At 36.9% G+C, this 25,278-nt stretch overlaps 1 protein-coding gene and 2 long non-coding RNA genes across 4 annotated transcripts in view; 1 reads left to right on the forward strand and 2 right to left on the reverse strand.

Annotated features, from left to right (window-relative positions):
- Positions 1 to 19,301, forward strand: part of LOC122629758 — a 99,883-nt gene extending 80,582 nt beyond the window's left edge. The window contains exons 5-6 of one of the 2 annotated variants that reach the window (XM_043813517.1): positions 4,460 to 4,703; positions 18,300 to 19,301. In XM_043813517.1, the coding sequence (XP_043669452.1) occupies positions 4,460 to 4,703; positions 18,300 to 18,445 (390 nt within the window). In that variant the 3' untranslated portion in view covers positions 18,446 to 19,301. The remainder of the gene's footprint in view (positions 1 to 4,459; positions 4,704 to 18,299) is intronic. The other variant, XM_043813518.1, reaches the window with a different exon arrangement.
- LOC122629759 lies at positions 6,166 to 12,660 on the reverse strand. The gene is made up of 3 exons (XR_006327340.1): positions 12,321 to 12,660; positions 6,613 to 6,814; positions 6,166 to 6,429 (listed from the first exon to the last, which is right to left on the reverse strand). It is a non-coding gene; the product is annotated as an uncharacterized LOC122629759 (long non-coding RNA).
- LOC122629760 overlaps positions 15,012 to 25,278 on the reverse strand; it is a 38,940-nt gene continuing 28,673 nt past the window's right edge. The window contains exon 3 of the long non-coding RNA XR_006327341.1: positions 15,012 to 17,226. This is a non-coding gene — a long non-coding RNA (uncharacterized LOC122629760). The remainder of the gene's footprint in view (positions 17,227 to 25,278) is intronic.

Raw genomic sequence — 25,278 nt, forward strand, 5'->3', positions numbered from 1 at the left:
TATATATATATATATAGATATACTTGATCGTATGCCAAGAGGATTCGAACCGCACCTTGCAATTTCGAATCAACTTTTCTCTGATATATTCTCACCGCCTATTTTTGCGTTTAGCTTCACGCGACTTTGCAGAAAAGCTTTCTTACGAATGCGAAACACATAGAGGAGTATTTTTAAAGTAGAGAAATCTCTCTCTGCTGTCAGATGAACAACTTGAAAGGCGTACAATCAAGATCATCAACAATAGACAACCATCAATCAAATATCATTTTTTGAAGAAAGTATTATTTGTAACTATTTGATTAATCATTCGTGTTCGGATTAATAAAAAACATATAGTAAAAAAAAAACAAACGAAAGAGTTTCAATAATTCGTATGTTATCTATCTACTCAATTTTTCTCTCGAAAAGATAAATTCGAAGCAAAATCATACAAAGTTTTCGGTTCTCAAAATTAAGTTCGATCGTTAGGAAGCGGAGGTATGGGAAACACGTTGAAATTCTAGATCTGTGTCGCTGTGGTTTCCTGGGATTCGAGGTATAATATTCGAGGATGGTAGGTGTATCTTCGAGGTCGTGGCACGCGTCGAGTGCTTTATGGAAATATGTACATGCTTACATGCGTATATATGTCGAAAAATACGCTCGAGGTAGAAAAGAGTACGAGAAGTATGAGGCTTTGTGACTTCATGAACATCTTTTCGCATTTACGTGCGTCGAGTGCGAAAGAAGAAAAGGCAGGAAGAGAAAAGAATTCAAGAACAATCGAAGAGCTAGCAATATTTTCATGAGTTTATCTACGGAACTCAGATATAGACTCTCCTTCAAACGAGAGAACGGCTCTCTTGCAAAAGAATCGAACGACACTCGACGTTTCGTTCCGAAGACACTTATCGCTTCCGCGATCGCTCGGGGATCGAATTTAAAACAAGACTCACATTTTATCGCAAGAAAACGTGGCACAACATTCTCTTTCTTTTTCCTTTTTCTTTTCCTTTTTCCTTCTTCTTTTCCTTTTTCTTTTCTTTTTTCCTTTTTCTTCTCCCACTTTTTATTGATTACGTAAGTCCAATCGTTTTCAAAAGTAATAACATTAGAAAGCTGACATTCCGAACATGAATTTAAATTTGCAAAATCAAATTCAATTTAAAGTGTAATTTTCTGAGAAACCATTTCTTTCTTTCTTTCCTGTTTAAAAAAGAAAATAATGGGTTCTAATTTTATACGTATAATTTAGAAATAATTTAACGATTCAAGTCGATCTTTCATAAATCCAAATAAAATACAATAGAAATTCATGGCAATCTCACGTGCATTTTCTCATCTCGCTGTTTTCTATTGTCACCTTAAAAGAAAATTCACGTAACCCATTTCGTTCTCGAGATATAGTAATACCGATTCGAAAAACAAATTCGTACCTTCTACATGGCTCCAATTACATTACTTCTTTTCGATCCCACTAACATTTTCAAGATTGCTTCAAAGAAGGTTTGTTCCACTTTTCGATTTCCCTGCGAATAAAAATTTCTCTGCTTATGCTCATGAAAAACTTAAAAGAAGGGCGATAAGAAATATGCGAAAGCGCTTAATAGTTAAAACAGCCACACGAAAAGTGGAAAAAACGGGTTCGAGTACAGATCTAGATTACCAATCCATGCGGTATTTCCAAATTGCAAAAACCTGACCAAAATATGAAGGCGTTTTCAGAAGTTTTCGATATCGCTGATTATGATCACGGTGATAATTACAAAAAACAAATTAGCGAATACAGAAAACATATATAATATATTTAAAAAATATCGTAATCTACAACCCAGAAAACCTTAATATACACAGTTTGAATTAAATTTAATTTTTTTTTTAATTACATCTAATTATCGCATTCTAAACATCGTGTTAATAATATTTATACAAACTTTCGTTAGGATTCAATATCTTTCTAGAGTCAATTTTTATTGATTTTTTAAAACTGTATATAGTATTTAGCTAAAAGCTTGAGTCTTCTTTTTTGTAGCGGTTTGCGACTGGCATAAATTTTTTATTACTCTTCATAATGTACACAGAATTCTTTATATGAATTTTTACGCAAAAGCGTTACTAAATTATTATATTACGCTTTATAATTATGACTTTTTCCTAAGCATTATATAAATTGTATTTACTTTCAAAAGTATTTTCCATTTTCCAGAATAAAATTTGATGCACTTCCAACAATATTATTAACGAGTTAATTGTTAACGAAGCAAGCTTTGTTTCCTTATTCTCACGCAGATGTACGTGCTCGAACGAACGTCACTTACGCTTTTGAACAACGTTTCAAAACTCTAAATTTAAATATTTCATTTTTGAGATTTTGACCAGGCTTTTGGGATTTGGAAACGCTGGTTCAACTTTTTTCATGAATCCTACAAATATTTGCTAATAAATACTTTAAGTAAATACATATCCGAGTATTTGTAAATTGCAAACATTTATGCTATCCATATTTCGATGGAAAACAAGAGACGATGATGTTTCCTTTTTGAATAGATACACATATATATACATACATACACACACGCATATATATACAACATACACATTACATATATACATACATACATATATATACATATATACAAGAGTAATAAACAAAAATAAATAAACAAAAATATCTATCAAATGAAAATAAACAAGCGCCGATAAATTAAATGAACTTTAAGAGTTACATGAATCAGCAGAACTGTATGTAGCTATCTAAAACTCGGCTTACGAACACATTATGAGAATGAAGGATTACCAGGAAAACACTGAGAACACATTGAAGGAAGATAAATATGTGTCGGAGAGTGAATGAAGACGTGCACACATAGTCACACATATAGATAAAAGTCAACGTGCGTGTATCCCTTTCTCTCTGTTTTTCTCTCTTTTTTTCTCTCTTGCTCTTATTCTCTTGCCGTATTCTCTAGCCGTACGTGATTGCGAACGATGAAAAAAGGATGAAAAAAAGGAGAGAGAAAGGAAGGGAGAGAGAAAGAAAAAGAGAGATGGATTATGCAGAAGGGCAGACAGCATCAGTGGCAGAAATGGCGGCAATAGCAGTTTCGTTCCTTGCATTTTATGAACGCGGCTAGTAGTATTTCGACGTCATCGTCGTACACGATACAAGGTTTCGTACCTTACTCGAAGCAATAAAGTCGAGAAAAAAGGAGAAAGAAAGAGAGAGAGAGAGAGAGATTCCTCTCCGTCTCTATCTTTCTTCGACTTCTAAACTCTCATCCGACATCTTCACTCTTTATTACTTTCCCTGAAAATGTGATCTCTGTCCGTTGATCTCTCTCTCTCTTTCTCTCTCCCTCTCTTTTTCTTTTACCTTCAAGAACCGAGAATTTTTGTAAATATACTTCAAGAGAAATCAAAATTGAGGAAAAGAATCGAGGGATAACTTGGAGTGTGTCAAAAATTTGATATGATTGAAAGTATTCCGTGTATGAAACTAAAATGAAAAATAAAATGAAATAAAATGAAAGAACCGATATATCTCTCGGATATTATCTCTCTCAACAATTCTTAACTGAACTAACGACGTGTCGACATTGATGCATTATGGATTGACATAAGAAGTATATAGTAATAGTAGTAGAGATTCGATATTTCCGCTCACTGATACCGCCGTTTCTTTCCGAAACGTTTCATCGTGAGTCATCTTGAGAAGAAGAAGGAAATTCTCTGTCTGCATTTTATAGTACATCTACTAGATCTCTTTTCCTTTTCTAATACCTAGCATAGCTCCGATTTAACTTAACCAACTTTCGAGCGTGCCAAATGGCGGAACACGATTTCTCTTTCTCTCTCTCTCTCTCTCTCTCTCTCTCTCTCTCTCTCTCTCTCTCTTTCTCTTTTTCTCTCTGTCTGGCATCGTAACGCGACGAGATGACGCTTTATAGAGAAGCCTTCCATTCCTCTATGTTCCTGCCTACGCGCTGAAATACGCAACGTAAGCGCGAAGCGAACGAAAAAGAGGACGAGTAGAAGAGAGAAAGAGAGATGTGAAAGAGTAGAGATGGTTGTTACGAAAGGAGATGGGCAACACGATGGCACGAGCTTTATGCTTTATGCTTTATGGATGCGTCCTCTGGTCTCGCGTCATCGCGAGTCCACGGAGTTGATGCATAGTCTCGTTTGTTCCCCGAAGTAATAACGCCGAGAGATACTCGCCTACCATTTTCTCTACTATTCCTTTGCCCTTTCTTTCTTACTTCCCGAAGAAAATGGGAGTCGATCTCGCGACGATGTTTCATAATAAAAGTGCACGAAACGGAGACTTTTTTATTCCCAATGCTCCTCGCTCTTGTTACATTTGTTCTTGATTGAAGAATATGATATATACGAAACATCGAATTGATATGATTAAATACGTAAAAGTATGTAATTCAATTATTTGTTTCTTTTAAATTCGTTTGTATTATATTCACAGATTACAAACAACAGCTCACACTTTTGGATTCAACCCCATTCGATCTCACAGGAGGACGACACCGTAAAGACCAAGTCGCATATAGAATTTAAAATCACCAACGACATGTTTCAAAACGGCCGGCTGCATCTACGCTGCATAGCTTTCATTTCCGATGTATATCGAAAATCCGCTGACATGGAAATCGCTGTCGACGAACCGCTTCTTGCCTCTATCACCGGTGATGCCCCTGCACATAGTCACAGTAAGTCATAATACTATTCTTCGTTATCACACGATCCCTAACGACGAAGTTAAACTTTGTAAATTCATATCAAAATCCATATTTTGCATAAGGAGAGTGAAAAAGAGAGAGAGGGAGAGGGTCGGAGGAAATATTAAATTCCACGTAAGTACAGATATATGTACATAGTAAACCGTTCCAATTTTCTTGCGTAAACCACACGGTGAGTTTAATAAAATTTACTTCGGACCACGTATCGAAACTGCTCAACCAAAGTCGTAAGTTAACCTGGCTTCGCAATCAACGCAAGAGGAACTATCGTTAACTACATCTCGTAGGTAATTCAAACTGTAAATTGGTATAGTAAGTGGTAACGGAAATAGTGTAGGAAATAGTACAATGTAACGTAGTTCGATGTACCTCCTTAAACTCTAATTACTCTTTCCGCCCTATGAATTCGACGACAACGACAAACTAAGTACATTTCGCGCATGTACGGAAAAGCGATCGTATCGAATATCAGAGGAGTACGAATTTCAACGTTGTAGGTACGCATCTCCTCTCACGTTTGTGCTATCAGTTCGTTATCCGCTTCAGGAATTTCAACGATCAACATAGTTGCTTTTATCTCTACTATAACGCATCGATATCTACGGATTTTTCCAACTACGAATTGATTGAAAAATACATTGTTACGTACAAATGTTTTATTCGATACGTTTTTATTTGTTGAAGATTTAAAAACATCGAATTGAGAAAGATCGAGTTTAAAAAAGTGTTTTCGGTTTAATAAAACAAATCATTGTAAATAATTAATATTATTATTGTATTATTATCGTTAGTATTATTATAATACCTTTCATAAGAGGATTTAGGAGTTGATTAGGAAAAGTCAGTAGATATTCGTCAGTAATGTCGTTCCAGAAGAGGCGTGTTCTATGCTTGGTAAAGACTAACCGGCGACAATAAAATTATGGCGCCGAGTAGGACCGTAAATGTATCGGGTCGAGTGCCATCTTTCACGTGAATCACGCCACCCTTGTGACAGTTATGTGACTCTCCTAGCGGTATCAGGCTCTCGCCAAGAAAGCAAAGGGGAGGACGACGCGATTGTTCCGCCTGGGAAAGCAAAGCCGTTATGTCTGTTGCAGAAAATGGGATCGTCTCCAACGCCGCTATCTAAATTATTATCCGCGATTTCTCCTCTCTCTCTCTCTCTCTCTCTTTATACTCATCCTCTTTCACGTTTTTCTCCTGTTCTCTCTTCATTTCGTATCGTTCGCTTTTAATACGTGTCTCGTTACCACGTTTTCGCGTCATTATAAACAGATGCAGCTGCCGGAAAGGGTGTATCATGAACATCGTTTGCTCGTTGCCCCTATTGTTTGTTCGATAATGTTATCTTTGTTCGTTAAAACAACATATACACATATATATATGTACATATTTATATGTGTGTGTATGTGTGTGTGTGTATGTTACAGTTATGTATATATTATACGTGTAGATATGTTTAAATAAATGTTTATTGGACATAATAATTTATTAAAACAGAGAATAAGTTAATAAGTTGAAACGTCGGGGAGAAACGAGAACTAGTATGTTCCTCTTTAAAATCGTCGAGTCGTTCGAAGTACCATCCATCTCTTTCCCCGACTGTCTCGAAGAGCCATTAATCAATGGGGAATTCAGCAATTAAAGCTCTGGTTTTATTAACGTCCTACTTCGAACCCAATTCTCTTCAGCTCTTCTCAACAAAGGTGACCATAACAGAAGAAAAAAAAAAGAAAGATATAGAGGGAGATCGAAAATGAATTACAATATTTCATGTAATTTCGATACAATGATTTCAATAGAGAATATTTCTGTAAAATGTGAGAACTACTTAAAATGAATGAATGAAAATATTTAAAAGAAAGCTCGCACGAACTTCATTTCCGAGATATTTCGATAATTTTTACATTTCCGCTTTTCTTTCTGCTCCAGATTGTTCGTTCCAAAATTTGTTCTCGCATATACTCCATCTCATTCCATTCTTTAGTTTGCAAGAACCTCTTCAATTTTCATTCTCTTGATGGTCGAGTCCGTCAAAAGATTACACATAACAGTACCGTCGTTCGTCGAGAAAATACCTACGAGAAGCATAAAAAAAACATGAGAAAAAGACTTATTATCGTAGGCGGAAGTGACCTACTTAAAGGTTTACACCGGTAAAAGCCACGTTTCGTGGGAGCCTGGACCCATTTAACACTTTCGTTCGTGAGTACTAGGTTCCTATGTTACATATATCTACCGACGTATCCACCAATATGGCAATTTTTTAGCACTCACGCTACCGGATGCTGTTACGTGTGAAAGTACACCGGGATATGACTGAAAGTTTCAGATATTTGACCATGTCAGCTCGAAGTCTGTACCTCCGAGTAAATGGACACTTTTGTTCCAAACGGTTACTCTTCCTATCGAAAGAGCAAAAGAGAAAGAGAGAGAAAAAAGGAAAAGATGAAAAAAAGAAAACAAAATTTGTTATATTCGAATAAAAGCATCTTTCATAACAAAGATAATAATAGATAATTAAGTGTTATATAGTACAATATTGAAGAGATGTATAATATACAATACATAATATGGATATAAGTATATATATATATATATATATATATATATATATATAATATGATTTATAATATATAATGTCTAATAAGAAGATAGAAAGAAAAAATAATCGAAAAAAATTTTTTTATGAAAAGGCTTTCACAACTTTTGATTTCTCTCTTTTTCTTTTTTCTTGATAGACAAGTGCTAGACAAGTTTTCGATGAGAGACGAGAGGCGTTACAGATTTTCCGTAAGTTCCAAGGTGGCGATAAAAAAAAAAAAAGAAAAAAAAAAGGGCGATGAAAGCGTTCCCAGTGAGGCAGAAACTTTGGCACCGGGCCGAACGTACTTTAGACGAGCGAACGACTAATGCGCCCGGCGATTCATAGAAAACAACGTTCTTCCCGTTCTTTTTCCCGCTTCGATCGTCGCCAAATTTATCGTCGAAAAATTCCTCGATGATACGAACATCGGAGCTTCAAAGTACGAACAGCCCTTTCCATTTTTAATTTCATTTAATTTCCTCAATAGAAACCTATTACTGACACGTTTATTGAGTTGTTCGAACATCTTACGATTTTTACGATCTCGCATGATTCATCCTGTTAAGCAAGAGCCGCTGCTTCTTTTCGAGTTCTTCGACAAAATTACAAAAAAGAAAGAGAGAGAAAGAGTATCCGCTAGTAAGAATGATTTATGTTGAGGCCATTATGCGATATCGAAGATTTCATGACCGGAACGTCGCTATTCGACGTTCTCGATCTGTCAGAAGCACCGACGATTCAACTGTAACTGCCTAAAAACATCCATGTTTCCTATAGCTCGGGTAAAAGTCTTTCTCCCTATTTCCCAACATCGATGACGATGGTATTGCCTATTCGATTGCCAATAACATTACTTCGCAATAAAAGCAACGTAAACGTACTGTTAAAGGACACCCCTTAACTCCCTCTTGGCTTCCACTGCCTGCTCTTTCTATCTATCTATATATCTACATATCTATACATCCATTTATTTATTTATCTATCTATCCGTCCGTCCATTTAACCATCCATCCATCCATCTATCCATCCATCCATCTATTTATCTATTTCTATCCATCCATTTATCTATCTGTCTACCTATCCATCTATTTGTGTATTTATTCATGTTTCTAATATTTACTGTTCGTTCTTTCTCTCATTCAATAAAAAATGTCCACTACACTAAGCTTTCTGTTCTGTTCGATGCTCTTATTTTTTCGGAATAAAACAGACTAGTTACTAGCTGTTGTCGATAACAGTTTCGAAGAGTATTGATATTTAAAAACAAATGAAAAATAAGAAAACGAAAAGCTTTTATTATACACGTCGAATAGCTTTTCTCTCGTTATTCTTTACACAGTTTATGACATTGAGAAGGGGAGAAAATATAGAGTAATAGTAGAAATGTGGAAACTCCTGTGAGAAAATGACCGAAAGGGAAATGAAAATATGGAAATTTATTTGCACCCTTGTGCCACGTACTGAAAGTGCACGCTAATGCGAGACACTTCAACGAGCATTTCTGTTGCCGGTTAAGCTTTTCCCTTTACCAACCACTACTCTTCCTACCACCTCTAACCCAAAAGTTCATGAGACGGTGAACAACTCATCTAACTACAACGGACGCTCGAAAAACTATTTAGTAAATAGTAACATAATTAAATACCGAGAAAGAAAAAATCAAAGGATTCAGGCGTGTTAATCGATTAATGAATTCAAAGAAAATCTACTACGTGATCTCGCGATAACTGGAATAATTGAATAAGAAAATAAATAAAATAATATATGTCGAATTTAAAAGACTAGACAAAGAAAGAGAAACTATGTGGAAATATCAAAATCGCTATCCCGATCGCTTTTATTCCGTGGGAAGGGTTTCGAGATCGAGGGAGACGCATGTGGCTCGATATCGAATCACGAGGTCGAAATCGATTTTATTCGTTTGCCCCCGATATCGAGCAGTTTTAATACAGTTCGTCTCGCTAGGATCGTATACGTGTATGTATCTACGTATATGTATGCTGCACTATCGAACGAATCTCGAGGATGACCTCACTCCTATCCACGTTGCCGCCAATCACGTCGCGAGATCGGCCCTTTGTCTTATTCTAACGTGCATTCAAATGCAAATTCGTTGCGACCCAATTCCATCGGCTGCGAATTGCATCTCTCATAGTGGCATACTATGCGGTACTAGCAGATAGTCAACGTAATATCCAGGCGTCCACACACGCATATGTGCGCATATATATATATATATATATATATATATATATATATATCTACATACGCGATTGTGATATATTGTAGTTGCATTAATGAGCTAATATCTCCGAATATATGCGGTATAGAAATCCTTTATTTGTAACATACCTCTTGTGAAATATCTGCTTTCTTATCTATATTTTTTGCATTGAATCATATTCACAAAATCGCCACCAGCACATGAATTGCTATTTCTCTATTTGTTCCTCTTGCTCTCTCTCTCTCTCTCTCTCTCTCTCTCTTTCTTTCTCTTTCTCTCTCTCTATATCTCTTCTATGGCTCTCTGCAAAATTTTCCATGAAACGATACGGCGAACGGTACGTGGCTAGAGTGCGGTTAGACCGTGGTTAGACCGCATAGCCTTGTCAATCAAAACGAGACGATGTAAACCGCAAAATGAATCGAATAAGCTGTAAATTTGATTGGAAGGGAGGAAAACGTCATGCCCGAAATCGTGACGAATCCTCTAAATCATGACTCGCGTTTATCCCTCAATTTTTCATTTATTTTCAAAAATTATCGATGAGAACGAGAAAGATAGAGAAAGAAAAGGAAGAACCGATAAACGCATTTTTCGAGAAAAAACAAAAGGGTAAGAGAAAAACGACTAATGTCGATGTAAAAAAAAAAAAGAATAAAATACATATAAAGATACGAGAAATATAAATACTTTTTAGATCAGCTTTTACAAATGTATACGTATATATAGAGACTGAAAGCAAACGTAGTAAAGGCTAACGAGCATAATCAACGAGGAACCGCGCACATATTCGCTTCAAGAGCGTTACGCTGGGCCATTAAAAACAAGCTTCATAGCGAATCGGCTTTACTCGATTCACTCGGCATGAATAATACAGATATTTTGAAAAAAACTTGTTCAAAGCCGAAAAAGCAATTACGTTGCACAGACGACGACAACGGGGCTGCTATCAAAATTGGTATGAAAACAGTGAGATGAAGGGAGAGAGAAAGAGAAAGAGAAAGAGAGAGAGAGAGAGAGAGAGAGAGAGAGCGAAGCGTGGCGTTGATGAACGTGAATTCTCTATTCCTCCCCCGCTTCTCCCCTTCCTCTCACGGCTTTATCCCTCTCTAACTCTCCCTGTATCCTTCGAACGAGAAGAGATACGCGTCCACCTGAGCGACGATCCATCCATCGTCGAGCGTGTTATACTCTGTTATCCTCGGTGTCGAATCTGTTTTGACAGGAAACACGAGCATGCGTCCGGATTCAAAGAGGAAGGGAAGAGAGGGATAACCAGAGAATGAGAGAGGGAGAGAAAGAGAGAAGTTCAGTGATGGAAGAAACGAGGGTGCACGAGCGGATATTTCGAACCTCGCAAACCGACGTTTTCGATTCGATCTGGACTGACAAATAATTGGCAATTCGCCAAATATCGACGCAGCTTATACATTTTCTCTCTCTTTCTCTCTTTCTCTCGGTTCCTGTTCCCGAGATGATGGTTTGATTCGACGTTTTACAACTCGACGTTTATATGGGCCGAGAGAAATTTTCTGCTAACCTTAAGCGAGACGCTCTTTTCTCGTTTGGTCCATCGAATTCACGCTATGTGAAAGAAAGAGAGAAGATAATATGATGTCTATCGTGATTCCCTTCGCGTTCCAACTCTTTCTCTCTGTCTTTCCATCCGTGATTTCTTCCTTCCAAGAATTCTCGAACGTCCCTCACGTAGCTCTCTTTGAATTCTTAAAGAATTCCTTGACGCTTATCACGTTAGACGAGGCAAATGTAACGCACAAAACGATTGTGTCGGTGCTCGTAAACGAATTCACGTGCCATTTTTCTAAAAGGCATACTACCACGATTTACGTTCTTCGCGAACTAACAAACGCTTCTTTTCTTCCTTACGACGATCTCTCCTATGAATCGTCGAAATAAATAAACGTGTATTTGTTGGTTGGAGACTCGAAAAGACTCCGCTACTACTTTTCCAACGCTTCTTTTAACGGATGGAAGTGCTCGAACTGGAGGAAGTCTAGAATATCGTCGAAACTCCGAAACGAAGGTAAAACAAAAGAGGCAAGCAGTAGATATCGTGGGCAGGGAGGTAAGGGAGATAGGTGCAGCGAGTAGGGGGTGGAAGAAAAGCAATCTAAACTTTTTCGGCATGGCCTGGCAAGAATTAAGGCGGAATATAGAGAAAAACGAGAATCGTTATTCCACTCTACGGCAAAACGTTTATTCATCGCGAGGGAATCGATGCGCCAAAGTCGTTAGCAATACCGTGCGTTTTACCGAGACCAAAGCGAGGAGAGAGAAAATAAAAGAAAATAAAAAGCGTTCCCGATACCGAACGGTACTTTCCTCTTAAAGAGTTTCACGAAAAAGCTATAAAATCGGTTCACGAAAAATATCTCATTTTATTTTCCAAAGGCAAATAATAATTGACTTATTATCAAGCAGTGAATGTTTTATTAACGATCGAATGGAAAAAACTATTATATTTTATTTCGTATCCCTCATGTAATACTATTAATACTTTCATTATCATCATCAACAACATCATTATCGCTCTTTTATTATATTGTTATTATTATATTATAGTTATCGTACTATCGTATTATTATTATCATCGTTATCCTTCCTTCCTTATACATAGAGTCAACATAATTAATTCTTTAATTACTTCATCTACTTGCTCGATAATAATGTAGTGTATAATCGATATTAACGTAGCTCGATAATAATGTACTCGTTGATACTGATGAAATTTATAAAATATGTAAGTACTTACTCTTTTAACGCTTCCACGGCTTCCATATTTGAAGACACCAAATTACGATATACGTCTTAACACAACAAATGTTTAAACTGAAATGAAGCTTCTACGCGTTCTCCGATATAACACAAAGGAATGTTTACTGATATCTAATTACTCATACGTAATAAATCCGACAGGATCCGACCGGTCTATAAACAACATGACCTAGATTGTTTACTCGCGTACACATACATGACGATGAGTCATACCTTATTTCGAAGAATTAAGATTGTTTATTCACGTACACATACATAACAAGGAGTCATATCTTATTTCGAATGTCGAAATCTATTAAAATATTATTAAGATCACCTTGACGATATTGAAAAGACTGAAAATATACTTTTTAATATAAGCAAAATAAAAATTATAACAATGTCCATATCTTTTATATAAAAGGAAGTTATAAAAAATATGAGATAAAAATCCTATAAGAAATTTTATAAAATATTCGATAAAATATTTCTATAGGCAATTATTATCACTAAGCGAGAACGATTCCGACGATAAGGATTCTCGGCAGTTTCTCGGCGGGATCTTCGAATTCTCCAAAAGTTTGACAAGGTCTTAAATGCTAGGCAAATAGCACGAATGAAATACGTGGATTCGATCGCGGCACGCGACGATTCGGCGCGTATCTCGAAAATTTTGCGAGCAGAACGTGACATGTAAGACGAGAAAGGCGAACTCGTAAAACGGTGCTCGTAAAAACGAAGGCATTTTCGCTTCGAGAAAGCGTGCTCAGGAATTTCGAAGAGGTAACGTCGAAATCGAAGGGCAAATAATCTCAAGAAAAGAAGTGGAAAGAAGAGAGAAAGAGAGAAACTAACAATAAAGTTCCTAATCGAATCATTGAACAACAATACGCTGTCGGAGATTGTTACGTCGTTCGCAGAACGTATCGCAGGACGTTTATAATCTCTCGTCTGACTCTTTTGGACATTTCTTGTTCGTTTATAATAACTCGGAAACCTCTTCTCTTTCTCTTTTTCTCGTTCACAAGTTCCTGGCAGTCCTCCAGACTGCCGTCGATACGAGTGAACAGAAAGATCGTTAAAAATTGTAAGGAGATACTTGTAGAAAACACAAATTGGAATAGTTCTGTACTCTTCTATCCTCTAACCGCGCCTATTCCAACTGGATGACGAAGAAGAGATGAGAGATGAAATACGAAAAGAGAGAACTCGATGAACGAACGAACCAACGAATGAACGTCGTATTCGCGGTTACTCTTTCTCTCTTTCTCTCTCTCTCTCTCTCTCTCTCCCTTCCTCTCTTTCCCTCTTTCTCTCTTTCTCTTTCGCGTAATAACACGCAAACGTGGAAAACGATTCCGCACGTAATCGGCGAAAGCCCATGGAACGGCAATTATCATTGTTCGCACTTTCTTCTTCTCGCATTTCATCGTGAATCCCTGATTCAATACATGGTTCGGATCATCGATCGAGAAATTACGTTTAATCATTGTAATCGCAATTGTACGAGGGATTTAAGGCTCGTACTCTTATTCGTTCGCTTACGCACACAATGAACTCTTCTCAGCGTCGTTTCTATCAGTAACGTAGATCGATTATTCTCAATCCGTCGACGTTTAACTTTCTCAAAACTGATTTTATTTTTTAACGCAGAAAATTGTTCTCTCTGGAACACGTGTATCTTATTAGTCTTATTGCATCGTTTAAATTTGTCTCAATAATCTTCATCTAAAAAGAAAATAATTCAGTAGAGAATATATCTCAAGTAGAAAATAGCTTACGTCTTTCTAAAGCTTCTCTTATAACATTTCCTTTCAACATAGATTACATATACAACACACTTTACATTTACATTCACTGGCGCCGCCATTACAAATCATATTAATGCTTCCAACTTCGAAGCTAACGGCAAAAGATTTAAATATTTTTTTTTTTAATACTGCATATTTATGAGATAAAATGACTTTTTCAAAGATCTAATGGAACATTTATTCCCAGTTAAGTTCGAAAGCATTAAATCTCTCTTATCGATGCTATTATTTGCCACGATGGAGCATTTATTTGTTCATCGACTCGCGTTCATTTCCTAAGTCACTTCTTTCTCTTTTATTTCGATTTAACGTCGAATTAGGAACGACAACGTGAAGTTTATTAAACGCGAACTTGCTAGTATCGAACAAAAAGTTCGGCTTGGATTGATAAAGATTCTCTGGTAGATTTATCACTGACGCGAGTTGGCCCCCGGGACGAACGAAGACGAATGCGTCCGGACAATAAATGACTACTACTCCTCGGTAATAACGAGTGCACGCGCTGGAAAGAATTATCGCTTGATCCAGTCCATTGTCCTGTGCATAGACCCCAACGATATTTTACGTTAGCGCGCTAATAAAAATCCAACGCACGACGAACTACGACCTATCTCCCTTTCCCTCTTCTATTCTATTCTTCCATTCTACATCGATACGATTGATTTTTATTCATAAACAATCGAAATCTCCCGAGCCATCCGTAAACGTCAAATTTCTCAAAATAGATTTTGCTCGTTCCACTTGGGAAACAAATTTCCCAAAAGAGAAAGAGAGAGAGAGAAAGAGAGAGAGAGAGAGAGAGAGAGAGAGAGAGAGAGAGAGGAAAGATAAAAAAAAATAAAAACAGAAAGGAACATAAAAAGTCTATCTCCCTCTCTCTCTCTCTCTCTTTTCCCTGCAACGAATCGAACAAGCCGTAATTCTGCGGTAGAAAAAAGGATAGAAAAGAGAGAAAAAGTGAAACACGAGTTAATAGCTCGAACTCGTCGATCGAGGATATTGCCGACGAAGCATTTTATACTCGAATATATCGAAAAGAAATACATAAAAGTCTGTGTGCTTATTCGTGTATTTTGAACCACTCCTCTCGGAAGTACGGGAAGGCTGGCACCACAAGGTCGTTCACAAGGCCTTTTTATTTCCCACGTTGGAAATCCCGTAGAAAAGTTTATTAGGCCGATAGATACGGGTGATAAAAACTTCCCACGGATTTATCGGATTCGACGAGAAGAGAGAGAATGAGAAAATATTCGTCCTTGGTGATACATAAACCGACTGAATATATCTCGTAATCAGTATGACCGACTGACTTGTCATGTTATTATATAATCGTATCAAAACAAAAAAATACTATCGTTCAATATCGGACGTGAGATAACTGAATCGATTTACTTAGACTCTCGATATTTCAATTTCGATAGAATTCTGAGAAGCAAAGCAAACATAAGAGCGTTTGAAATTCTGCGAAAAATGTTTGATGGTAGGGGATAACATAATAATTCGACGAGTCGAGTCGAATTCTCATCCTGAAAATATTAGAAAGAATTTTACTTTAAAAGAAGTAGCCTGAATATTAACTCACGATTGAAAGAGAAAAAATAAAATTTATGAAGATGAAAAAATATTCAGTGGTTGAAACTTTCTAATATAATCAGTAAAAAATTGCTCGTTAAATCTTAAGAACGTGGGGATCATTGATAACTCAAAGAGAAAGGCTTTTTACTCGACTTTAGTCAAGTATTGATCTATCTCTCTTCCTCTCTTTCTCTCTCTCTCTCTCTCTCTCTCTCTCTCTTTCTCTCTTATACGCACACTCATAATCGTGATAATGAGATAGATTAGAATTTCATCAAAGAACATCGCTTCGATGCGCTGCATTAAATGCTCTCCCTTTGTATCAGCGACGTCGGAGACGTGATTTAACTCTGAGCGCTCGTGTGTCCGTGTACGTATACATTCTTGTAGGTGTTTCATGCATGTCCTCGTCTTACTACGTGGGATTAAATTTACGAGACAGAAATGCGCCGTTAAAGACACATTTTCCAAGAAAATCCTTCTCCTATATACAGTCAAATCCGTCACGATTAAAACGTATTATATGATGTATTTTTTTCCTTTGCGACTTAAACGGCTTATAAATAGAGAAATATACGTGATGATGTTGGAAAACAAGTTCTTGAGCGAATCAAGAAGACGAAGTAATGAGGTTTTTCAAATGGAGTGAATTTCCCTTTCATTACGCTTACCTTCCTGCTAGTCTCTGGGAGATTTTTTTTTTCGAATTCCTCTAAACAGAGTATAAAGCAGAAAGAAAATAGAAAGGAGGATAAGAAGAATGTCATAAGAAAAGATGAGGATGCATAAAGAAAAAACAAAACGAAATTAAAGCGAGGAATGTTTCTTTCTCTGAAAAGAAAAGGAAAGAGTAATTACTTAATTTTCACATTTGACCGAAATTATAATGTGTTTCTCTCATTTAATGTGTTTCTCTTTCTTTCCTTCTTTCTCTCACGTTTTTGATAAACATGTAAATATGATGCAGCGTAAGCGTTATTATTCATGTTTCTCAATTATAATATGATATAAGTGTATGATTATGTGTTTCACATAGAATAGAAGAAAAAAGAAAACGTAAAAGTATGAAAAATTGGAAGATAGAGAAATAGGGGAACTTGAGCAAAGAGAAAAAGAGAGAGATAGAAAAAGAGAGAGAAAAAGATGGAGAAAGAATTTACTTAAAATGTCCGCGACAAACCGGTCCAATTATTTTCCACGTCTCGTCGTGGACAAAATTACCATCGGGTACTTTTCCCTAAGGTTCTTTGCATCTTCCAATGGCGTGACTTCGTCGAGGTTCGGCGAGGATGCGAGTCAACCGATAATTTACTTTTTCTATTCTCCTCTCCTCAAGTTACTCTCTCGATTTTGCTTCTTCTTTGCTTCGTCTTCGTCGCCCTTTTTTTCTCCGACCCCTTCTTGAAAATTTAATCGCGGGGAACCGTGACGTTGCCCTTAATACGATTCTTTACCACATCTTCGGTTCTTTTCGCCCTTCCTTCGACGAAACTTTTCGATCGATCCACCTCGAGTTCCCTGAAAATTAAAATGAATTTCTAAAGTATTAATGAGAAAAATTATAAACAGAACACATAAAATAATAAGTATTTAATTATTCGTTCAATATAATGGAGTATAATCAGAAAAAAAGCTTTTTGTAATCTCTCTCGATTCGCAACATACCTATGTTCCATTATTTGCGTAGAGAGATTCGCGAAAAAGGGAATGAGATAAAAATATCTCTCTAATAATTCTTCGCGAAGAGATATTAAAAGTTTCATTGAGCGTTCTTATACTTTATATTTTTCCAAAGAAGAAAAAACAAACTCGACAACACGTCGATTAAATATTTCTAACTCGGTAGATTTAAATTTTAATCGTAATCAATTTTAAATCAATTTAAAATTTTACGTAATCCTTAGGTTAAATAATTTCGAACATAAATTTGATGCTAATAACGATTTGATATTAAGTAGCCGATAAAAGGTTACAAGATACGATCTAAAGTATTGTGCTTTAATATAGCATGTATTTTGCATTGATTTTGTTAATATAAGATGCCTTATCGGCTCACGTCGACATTATTCTGGAATTCTGCTTGCCCTCTCTCTCTCTCTCTCTCTCTTTCTCTTTCTAGATTTCTCCTTTTAGGTTTAAAGGAAAGGTTTAAAGGGAGAACGATAAGAGGATATCCTCTTGGTGTTATAGCATAGTAGATACGATTTTATCAAAATGGCCCGAGGACATACTGGGGGGCTTATTCCCCAGAGATTTCCGTAAAATGCATTGTCTATATATACTTCATACCCATCGTCGGGATGTTAAGATACTAACCGTTTTACGATTTTCTCTGTACCTTTGGGATATGATACGCTTTTAAGTTATTTGCGAGCGAATGATACATCGTTTAATATTAGTTACTTCTTTTTCTCTATTTCTCCTGCAGATAAATTACGGTAGAATAGTTAGAGGACGCTATATGCTCTTTTAACGAGCTAAACTTTTTTATCGTGCATACGTAAATAAGTATCCAACGATAAATTCTTCATGCTTATCATTGTAAGTTCATTCTAAATATAAACCATGTCTGTTTTTTTTCTTTTTGTCAGCAGAATCAAGTGCAAGCATCGTCATGAACCAACAACTTTGGTACTCCACAATGATGACTTCGATAGCCTTGGCTACAGCGATACTGGTGATGACCGAATCCTTGACGAGCGGACGACTTACGAACGCTGTACTCGGTACGAGGTAGCTTGTCCGCGACATTAACGAGAACATCACTGCCACTGTCTAATCCGAATACATCGTCCATGTAAAACCTAGTAGTCTAGGGCTTCCAGTTATGTATGTTACTATGTATTGAAGTAGATAGTCGAATAACGATGATTTTTATTGGAAACGAATGAGACGGAAGAAGATGACAACAACAAAAACAAAAAAGAAAATAAACTAAAACAGCCTGACGACGACGATAAAAAGACGGTGACGCGTCGCTTTAAGAAAAAGACCCCATTGTAAAATTGACGACGACCTATTATACATAACGCAGTTACTTTTGAACATGTTATCTTTTTGATGTAAATTGTTGATTAAGAAGAGGCAAAAAAAGGTGAAGGACGAAGGATGATCGTTCGTTAAAGTGAAGCAAGTATATAAAAACGAACGAAGAAAGATGCCCGGTGAAAGAGGGAGGAATGATGTGCGTCGGGTGACTACGAGTTCTGGCGAGAGAGGAAAATGTTGGACAATCAGGAACTATTTTCGATTTCCTCTCCCACTTACGTCGAAATATGTACGTCTAACTACTGCCTCTCCGCGAGACCCGAGTTGTTCTCTCAGATTTTCTCTTCTACGTTAAGGATACGCCAATGTTCAGCGACGATGAAAAAAAAAGAAAAAAAAAAAACAAAAAATAAGGGTAGATTATAAAATTGAGATAATCCTCGTAACGATCGGTATATTATAACGTTAGCGCAGCTACGGCGAGCGGCAACGTTTGGCTCGATATCCGCTCCTTTTAAGACGCCTAACAGTGAATGCGAAGAAAGAAACGATAGGTACTGGTTTGTAATCTGTACAAATTGTAATAAATTACAGTACGAACAATACTGATCGATGTTCTTTCTTTCTCTCCGTTTTCAAGTCTTCCCATTTGTTTTCTGTATCTTCGGAAAGAAAGTGGATAAAAGGGAACGCTTTAACGATTATTATATCGATAAAAGTTCTCTCTTTAATAATCGGATATTACAAAGTACAGTACTCGTTTTAAACGTTTTCCATTTCAATAAGAATCGAAGTACTCCAGAGAAATAATGAAATAGTGCTTTGGAGCTTTTATCAAGCCTCAAGAAAAGAGCTATATTTTCTTCTATAAGATGATCAATTACAAATAGTACAGGAATTGAGAAATTAATATATGATGTAATCAAATAATATCCGCAAATAATATATATATATTTCATTTAGAAAAAATCATGTAATTGTAAGTATTGCTTGTTTCTTAAAGAATTTTTTATCGTCTTACATAATAATTAAAGTAATCGACGAATTCATCGTAATACGTTTCTACAAAGTGATTTTAGATGTTAAAATAAGTGAAGGTTATTAAGTTATATGATCCAAGTTTAGCACCACTTATAGGACTACTTATGTTCACCAGAAAAAAGAGGAACGTATTTCGCCCTCTCTTTTACGGAATGGATACGAAGAAAGGTAGGCTATAAGCGACGATGACCATGGTGATGACGACATTGGTAGTAGGACTACTGCCAGTGATGATGGTAGTGGTGATAGTAGTATTAGTGGTGGTGTTAGTACCGGTGAATTGAATAAAGTAGCGGAAACGAAAATGAGAACGTAACTGGAACCACCATGGAATTGACGTTAATCAAGAACACGCAGACGACCGTAAAGGAGAACACGTAGCCATTTGGTCCATCTGGCTTCTCGACGAAATTAAAACCCCTCGCTGCGCACGGTAAGTTCAGACCCGTACACGTATCCGTCGTATCGTGCACGTGCCTGTGTTCTTCCCTTCGAAAAAAAAGAAGGAAAGAGAGAGGGAAAGAGAAAGAGACGAACTTTCTTTATAGGGAATCGTGTAATTTCGAGGGAAAAAGATCCTATATTGGAATATCACGCAAGACAAGTTTGGTTTCGAGGTATCGTTTTCCCTTTAGATGAAAGAACGGATCTTAGAGTACAAACAAAATAACCTAAAGTAGACAGAGTAGCGTGAATGTATATAATTCAAATTAAACCTTGCACCACGTTGAGCTATTTTTTAATTAATCTTGATATCGATATTTTTATATTTTCTCAAATTCATCATTTTCGTCGAATACCTTTTTATAATTTCGAAAAGATTCCTCGATACATGACAAGATATTTTTCTAGCTAATTATTCTCAAGGTATTATTATACTGTTTCGTTGTACAATGAGAGTACGAACTATGCATAAAAGACAAGCTGTTCTTCGTTAATTAACGAGATTTACTTTTTCCTGCTTTTTCCAATTTGACTTGCAAAGGGAGATAAAGAGAGAAAGAAAGAAATTCTAAGGAAAAATATCTCTTTCATCTTCGTTATTACCTTAAAAACAAACTACAAAAAATCACGATCATATATATATGTCTGTGTGCGTGTGTGTGTATGTGTGTTTGTGTCGTGTGCGTGTGTAATGATAATCATTCTTTAACGATAAACATGAAAAAGCATTTAGTTTTACAGGAAATAATAACATTGGTCATAGAACGACTCCTTTGCTTTTCATTTCAAATCTAAAGTGCTATTTCGGTTTACTTTGTCATTAATTTATATGCCAACATTTCTTCGTTCAGGTACGACCAGAACTTAAACCATAAAACGTTACCAAATAACTGCACTAAACTGGAATGCTGCATTCTCTCTCTCTCTCTCTCTCTCTCTCTCTCTCTCTCTCTTTCTCGACGAAGGGTGGGAATCTACGACAAAGGAACGGCGAAATAATTAAACGTCAAGTAAGTAAAACAAAGAAATTCTTACGAGCGACGATTTGTGAGAAGAACGAAATTTAACCGGGTCATTCGGTCAACCTTCAACGCTTATACTTTCTTCTTCTTCTCTGTATTTCCATTCTTCGCAGAGATGAATTACCTTTTCCATTTTTTTTCCTATACAATTACATATATATATATATATATATATATATATATATATATCGTGTGTGTGTATATATATACCTAAACAGATATAGAGAGAAGAATCTATGTCGATAATCTCCAGAAAGAGAAAGAGAGAGAGAGAGAGAGAGAGAGAGAGAGAGAGAGAAAGAGAGAGAGTTTATTAAGCGAAGCTTTGTGCTCTTTCGATAATTGGCGAATTAATATCTCCCTTGGGATATTAAGGGTGGAATCCTCTTGAATCCCTCGAACTATGGACTTATCGTAAGGCTCGGTTTTGGACACCTTATCCGATAGAAAGTTTATTCCTCTTTCCATCCAACTCTCTCTTTCTCCCCCCTCTCTCCCACGCTCTTTCTAGAACTAAAGCTATCAATTATTCTTAGCCAAGAGAATCTAGTCGTGTTTCATTGTCGGCGAAGGGACAGAAACGACGTACGAAACCACGAATCGCTGGTCTGCAGTGCTACTTTAATCCGACTAGACTCGTTGCAATGTGTCGGCTTAGGCAAGAGAATAGCCAAAGGTCCTACCTTCCTTCCGCTTTTCTCGTACAAACAAACTCGAATAATTTCCGCGCTCATCTCCCTTTCTCTCTCTCTCTCTCTCTCTTTCTCTCTTTGGTCCACTCACGTTCTCAATGTCTCGAGATGCAAATTTAATGAGTTTTAAAGTCCTTCGCTCTATTATCATGTGTATACCAAATCTAAGGAGATAATCGGAGAAACGTATTCCTGAAGAATTAATTATTAGAATCCCAAGAGCTTCGCACTTTAAAATTGTTTCAAAATCCTGGGAAAGATTTTTAATCAGCGAGCGTAAATTCACGAAAAATTTATTTCTATTAAAAATGAAATGTTACAGACATAGCGACAGGGAGCTAAATTAATGAATCGTAAAAAGAGGAACTCGGATGTACATACAACGCTTTCTTAGTGATTGTGTGAAACGAATGAATTATTAACTTAATGAGAAAAGTCAAATCTTCGTTACAAGTTAATTCTTTTTTTTCACAATTAACAGGATTAGAGTAAAATTTATGAAAATAGACTAAAAGGATTTCTATTTCTTTTCTCTTTTCTGAATTTTATATTTTTAAAGCGACCTTTCGCCGTTTATAAATCATCGACAAAGAGTTTACGTTTCTTACGAAACAATCGAAGTGAGTTTAAACGTTTCCTCTTATGATTTTTATTCTCGTGATAAGATCCTTCTCTTCGCGAGAAAAACAGTCATCGATATCCGCCGTTATGGGAAATCCAATAAAAGAAAATCAAATAGAAAGAAAAATACACGAAGATTCTTCGAGTAGGGGAATGAGGAACGTAAGAGAGGCCGATGAACCCTACATTGATCCGACTCATATAAGTACAAAACATAAACAGACTTTTCGAAAAGATCGACAAATTATATTAACGTGATAATCTCTGTAAAATTTTCTGTAATCTCCGTATCTGATTTTTTTTACGTTTGAAATAATTCTCAAAGCACGATAAAGAAAACGGAAAAGAAAAAGAGACAGGGAAAAAGAGAGTCACAAGAAGATACAAATGAAAGAGAAAGAACGAAACGAAAAAAGTAAAATGAGAATGAGAGAAAGAGAGAAAAACAAAGAAAGAAAGTCATGGAACGAGAAGGTAGAAGTTGCCGGAGTTACGAGCTGATAACTCGAGCGTTCTATAAACCAGTGAGAGTCATGACAAATATTTGTCTTCGCGCTTTTTTCCCAGCGCCCTTTTTGCGTCTCGTCTATGATATTTCAAGAACTATAGAAAGAGAGAGAGAGGGAGGGAGAGAGAGTGAGAGAGAGAGAGAGAGAGAGAGAGAGAGAGAGAGAGAGAGAGAGAGAGAGAGTGAAAGGTGGAAAGAGAGAAGAATGAAAAGGGAGAATTTCATTGAGCAGAATTCATGATAAATGAAATATTTAATCACGCGAAATGAGTAACCCGCGTTCCATATTTAAAATGCATAAATCGAACATTGCCCAATGATTATTGAAAAGCCGACTAGATTTTCCGTTCTGTAAAATTACTGATAAATAATTTCTCTTTATCATTCAAGATTTTTTCGGTGTAGGTATATTCGAAAGTTTAATTATTTAAATGAACACGTGCGTTTGAAAACAAATGTGAATGGAAAATCGTGTTGAAAGAAATTGTATTATCTGTCTTCTTGAAAGGAACAAAATTGAGAAAAAAAGAAAATTAAAAAATCGCTTAGATACGGACAAAGGATGCTTTCCAAGATACGTTGCCGGCGCACGTAACTCGCGTTCGACAAGGGAAATTTCGAATTCATTCGCGCGTATTGGAGAGCGATCGACAACGAGCCGGTTAAAATGCAAACGGCCTCAAGCCGTGCGATAAGCGATAAGCGTTGCTCGCTCGGTAAAAAGGAAAAAAGGCAAAAACTGTTCGTGCAAAAAGATATCGTTAGCACCGTTTTTTCCAACTCCCGTTGCATCCCGAACGTCTATTTTCGACCCGGCCAAATTAATACCTTTTTAAGGCGAACACGGGCATTACGATATACATACATAGGTATGTACGTAGCCATAGTGCTGGAAAAAACATCGTCCTGGAGGTAAAGGACAGGCAAAAAGAGAAAAGAAAGGTTTAATCCAAATCGTTCTAATTAGTAAAACTTTTTACGTCTTTCGACCGATTTGCCTAGCTGCGGGGATTCAAAATCCATTAATTAATTAGGATCGCGAAAGAGAGAAAGAGAGCATCGTAATCGCCCTTCCGAAAACTGCTCCGCGTAAATGCAATTCCACATTACGAAAAGTGCGACGAATTCGATGGGTTGGACTGCACCGGTCGTTTGCACTTTTAATTAAACATCGTGACAGAGCGGACGTAATTAATTGGTACTGCTAGCACTAGTACCACGTCCATCTCTCACTGCCTAGCACTGACTCTCTTTCTCTTTCCTACACAATTTCTCTCTTTCTCTCTCTCTCTCCTCTCTCTCTCTTTCTCTCTCTTACACAGATACACACATACTCGCGAGAAAGTACGTTTCTACGGACTTAAATTCCAGCTTCGACTAGGCGAGCGAATGGATTTGAAAAAGACGTCGAGTGGATATGCGTGGCGCCGTACGCGACGACGAGGAAAATCGTTCGACTTGTTCTATAGAAAAGCTTTCAACCCCCTTCCCGTTCTTCCACCAATAAAGATGACGCACTTTTCCCCTCCGTCCTTCTTCACCTCTCTTCTTTCTCTTCTTCAATCGCCCTATTCTCTTGAAAGATACAAATATTTGCTGCTTTACGCGTCTCTTGTCGTAAGTCGAATCGATCGATTCGAGTGCATTCGAAAGAAAAGTATTCTCTCTATTTTTTTTTTGTTTTCTTTTTCAAAACAGCAAAGATCGCGCAACAAAGAATTCAAACTTTAAAAAAAGATAAGCAAAGCACGTATGCAATCAATAATCTGATGAGCTCGGAAGGAAAACTGGAACGATCGCTAGGATGCTAATGTAAGCGTGATCAAGCGTATCTTATCGGGAAGTCGCTTCTACATAGAAACGGCCTGTTATCAGAAGAAAATGAGGAGGAAGGAGAGAGAAAGAAAATATAGTAGTTAAGGGAGCAGAAACGAACTAGGTTGCATTTGAAGCTTTCAACCGCGTATTCGTCGTCAGCGTTATAAACCAATCCGTCACGATTAGTTGTTTCTAACTTGATGCGGTCGTAGTTTCGTAAACTGACAGCGAGCGACCGTTCTATTCGGCTTATGCGTGCATGAATCACCATGGCATTAATACCGATATGGGCCGGTTATTGCAATTCAACTCGAAATGACGTCCCATCACCGACCTGGCAGGCCTCAACGAACATTTATCGTTGATATATCAATCCCGGAAGTCTCTGAGAGAGAGAGAGAGAGAGAGAGAGAGAGAGAGAGAGAGAGAGAGAGAG

Source organism: Vespula pensylvanica, chromosome 6, assembly GCF_014466175.1.
Source record: "Vespula pensylvanica isolate Volc-1 chromosome 6, ASM1446617v1, whole genome shotgun sequence".
Taxonomy (NCBI): domain Eukaryota; kingdom Metazoa; phylum Arthropoda; class Insecta; order Hymenoptera; family Vespidae; genus Vespula; species Vespula pensylvanica.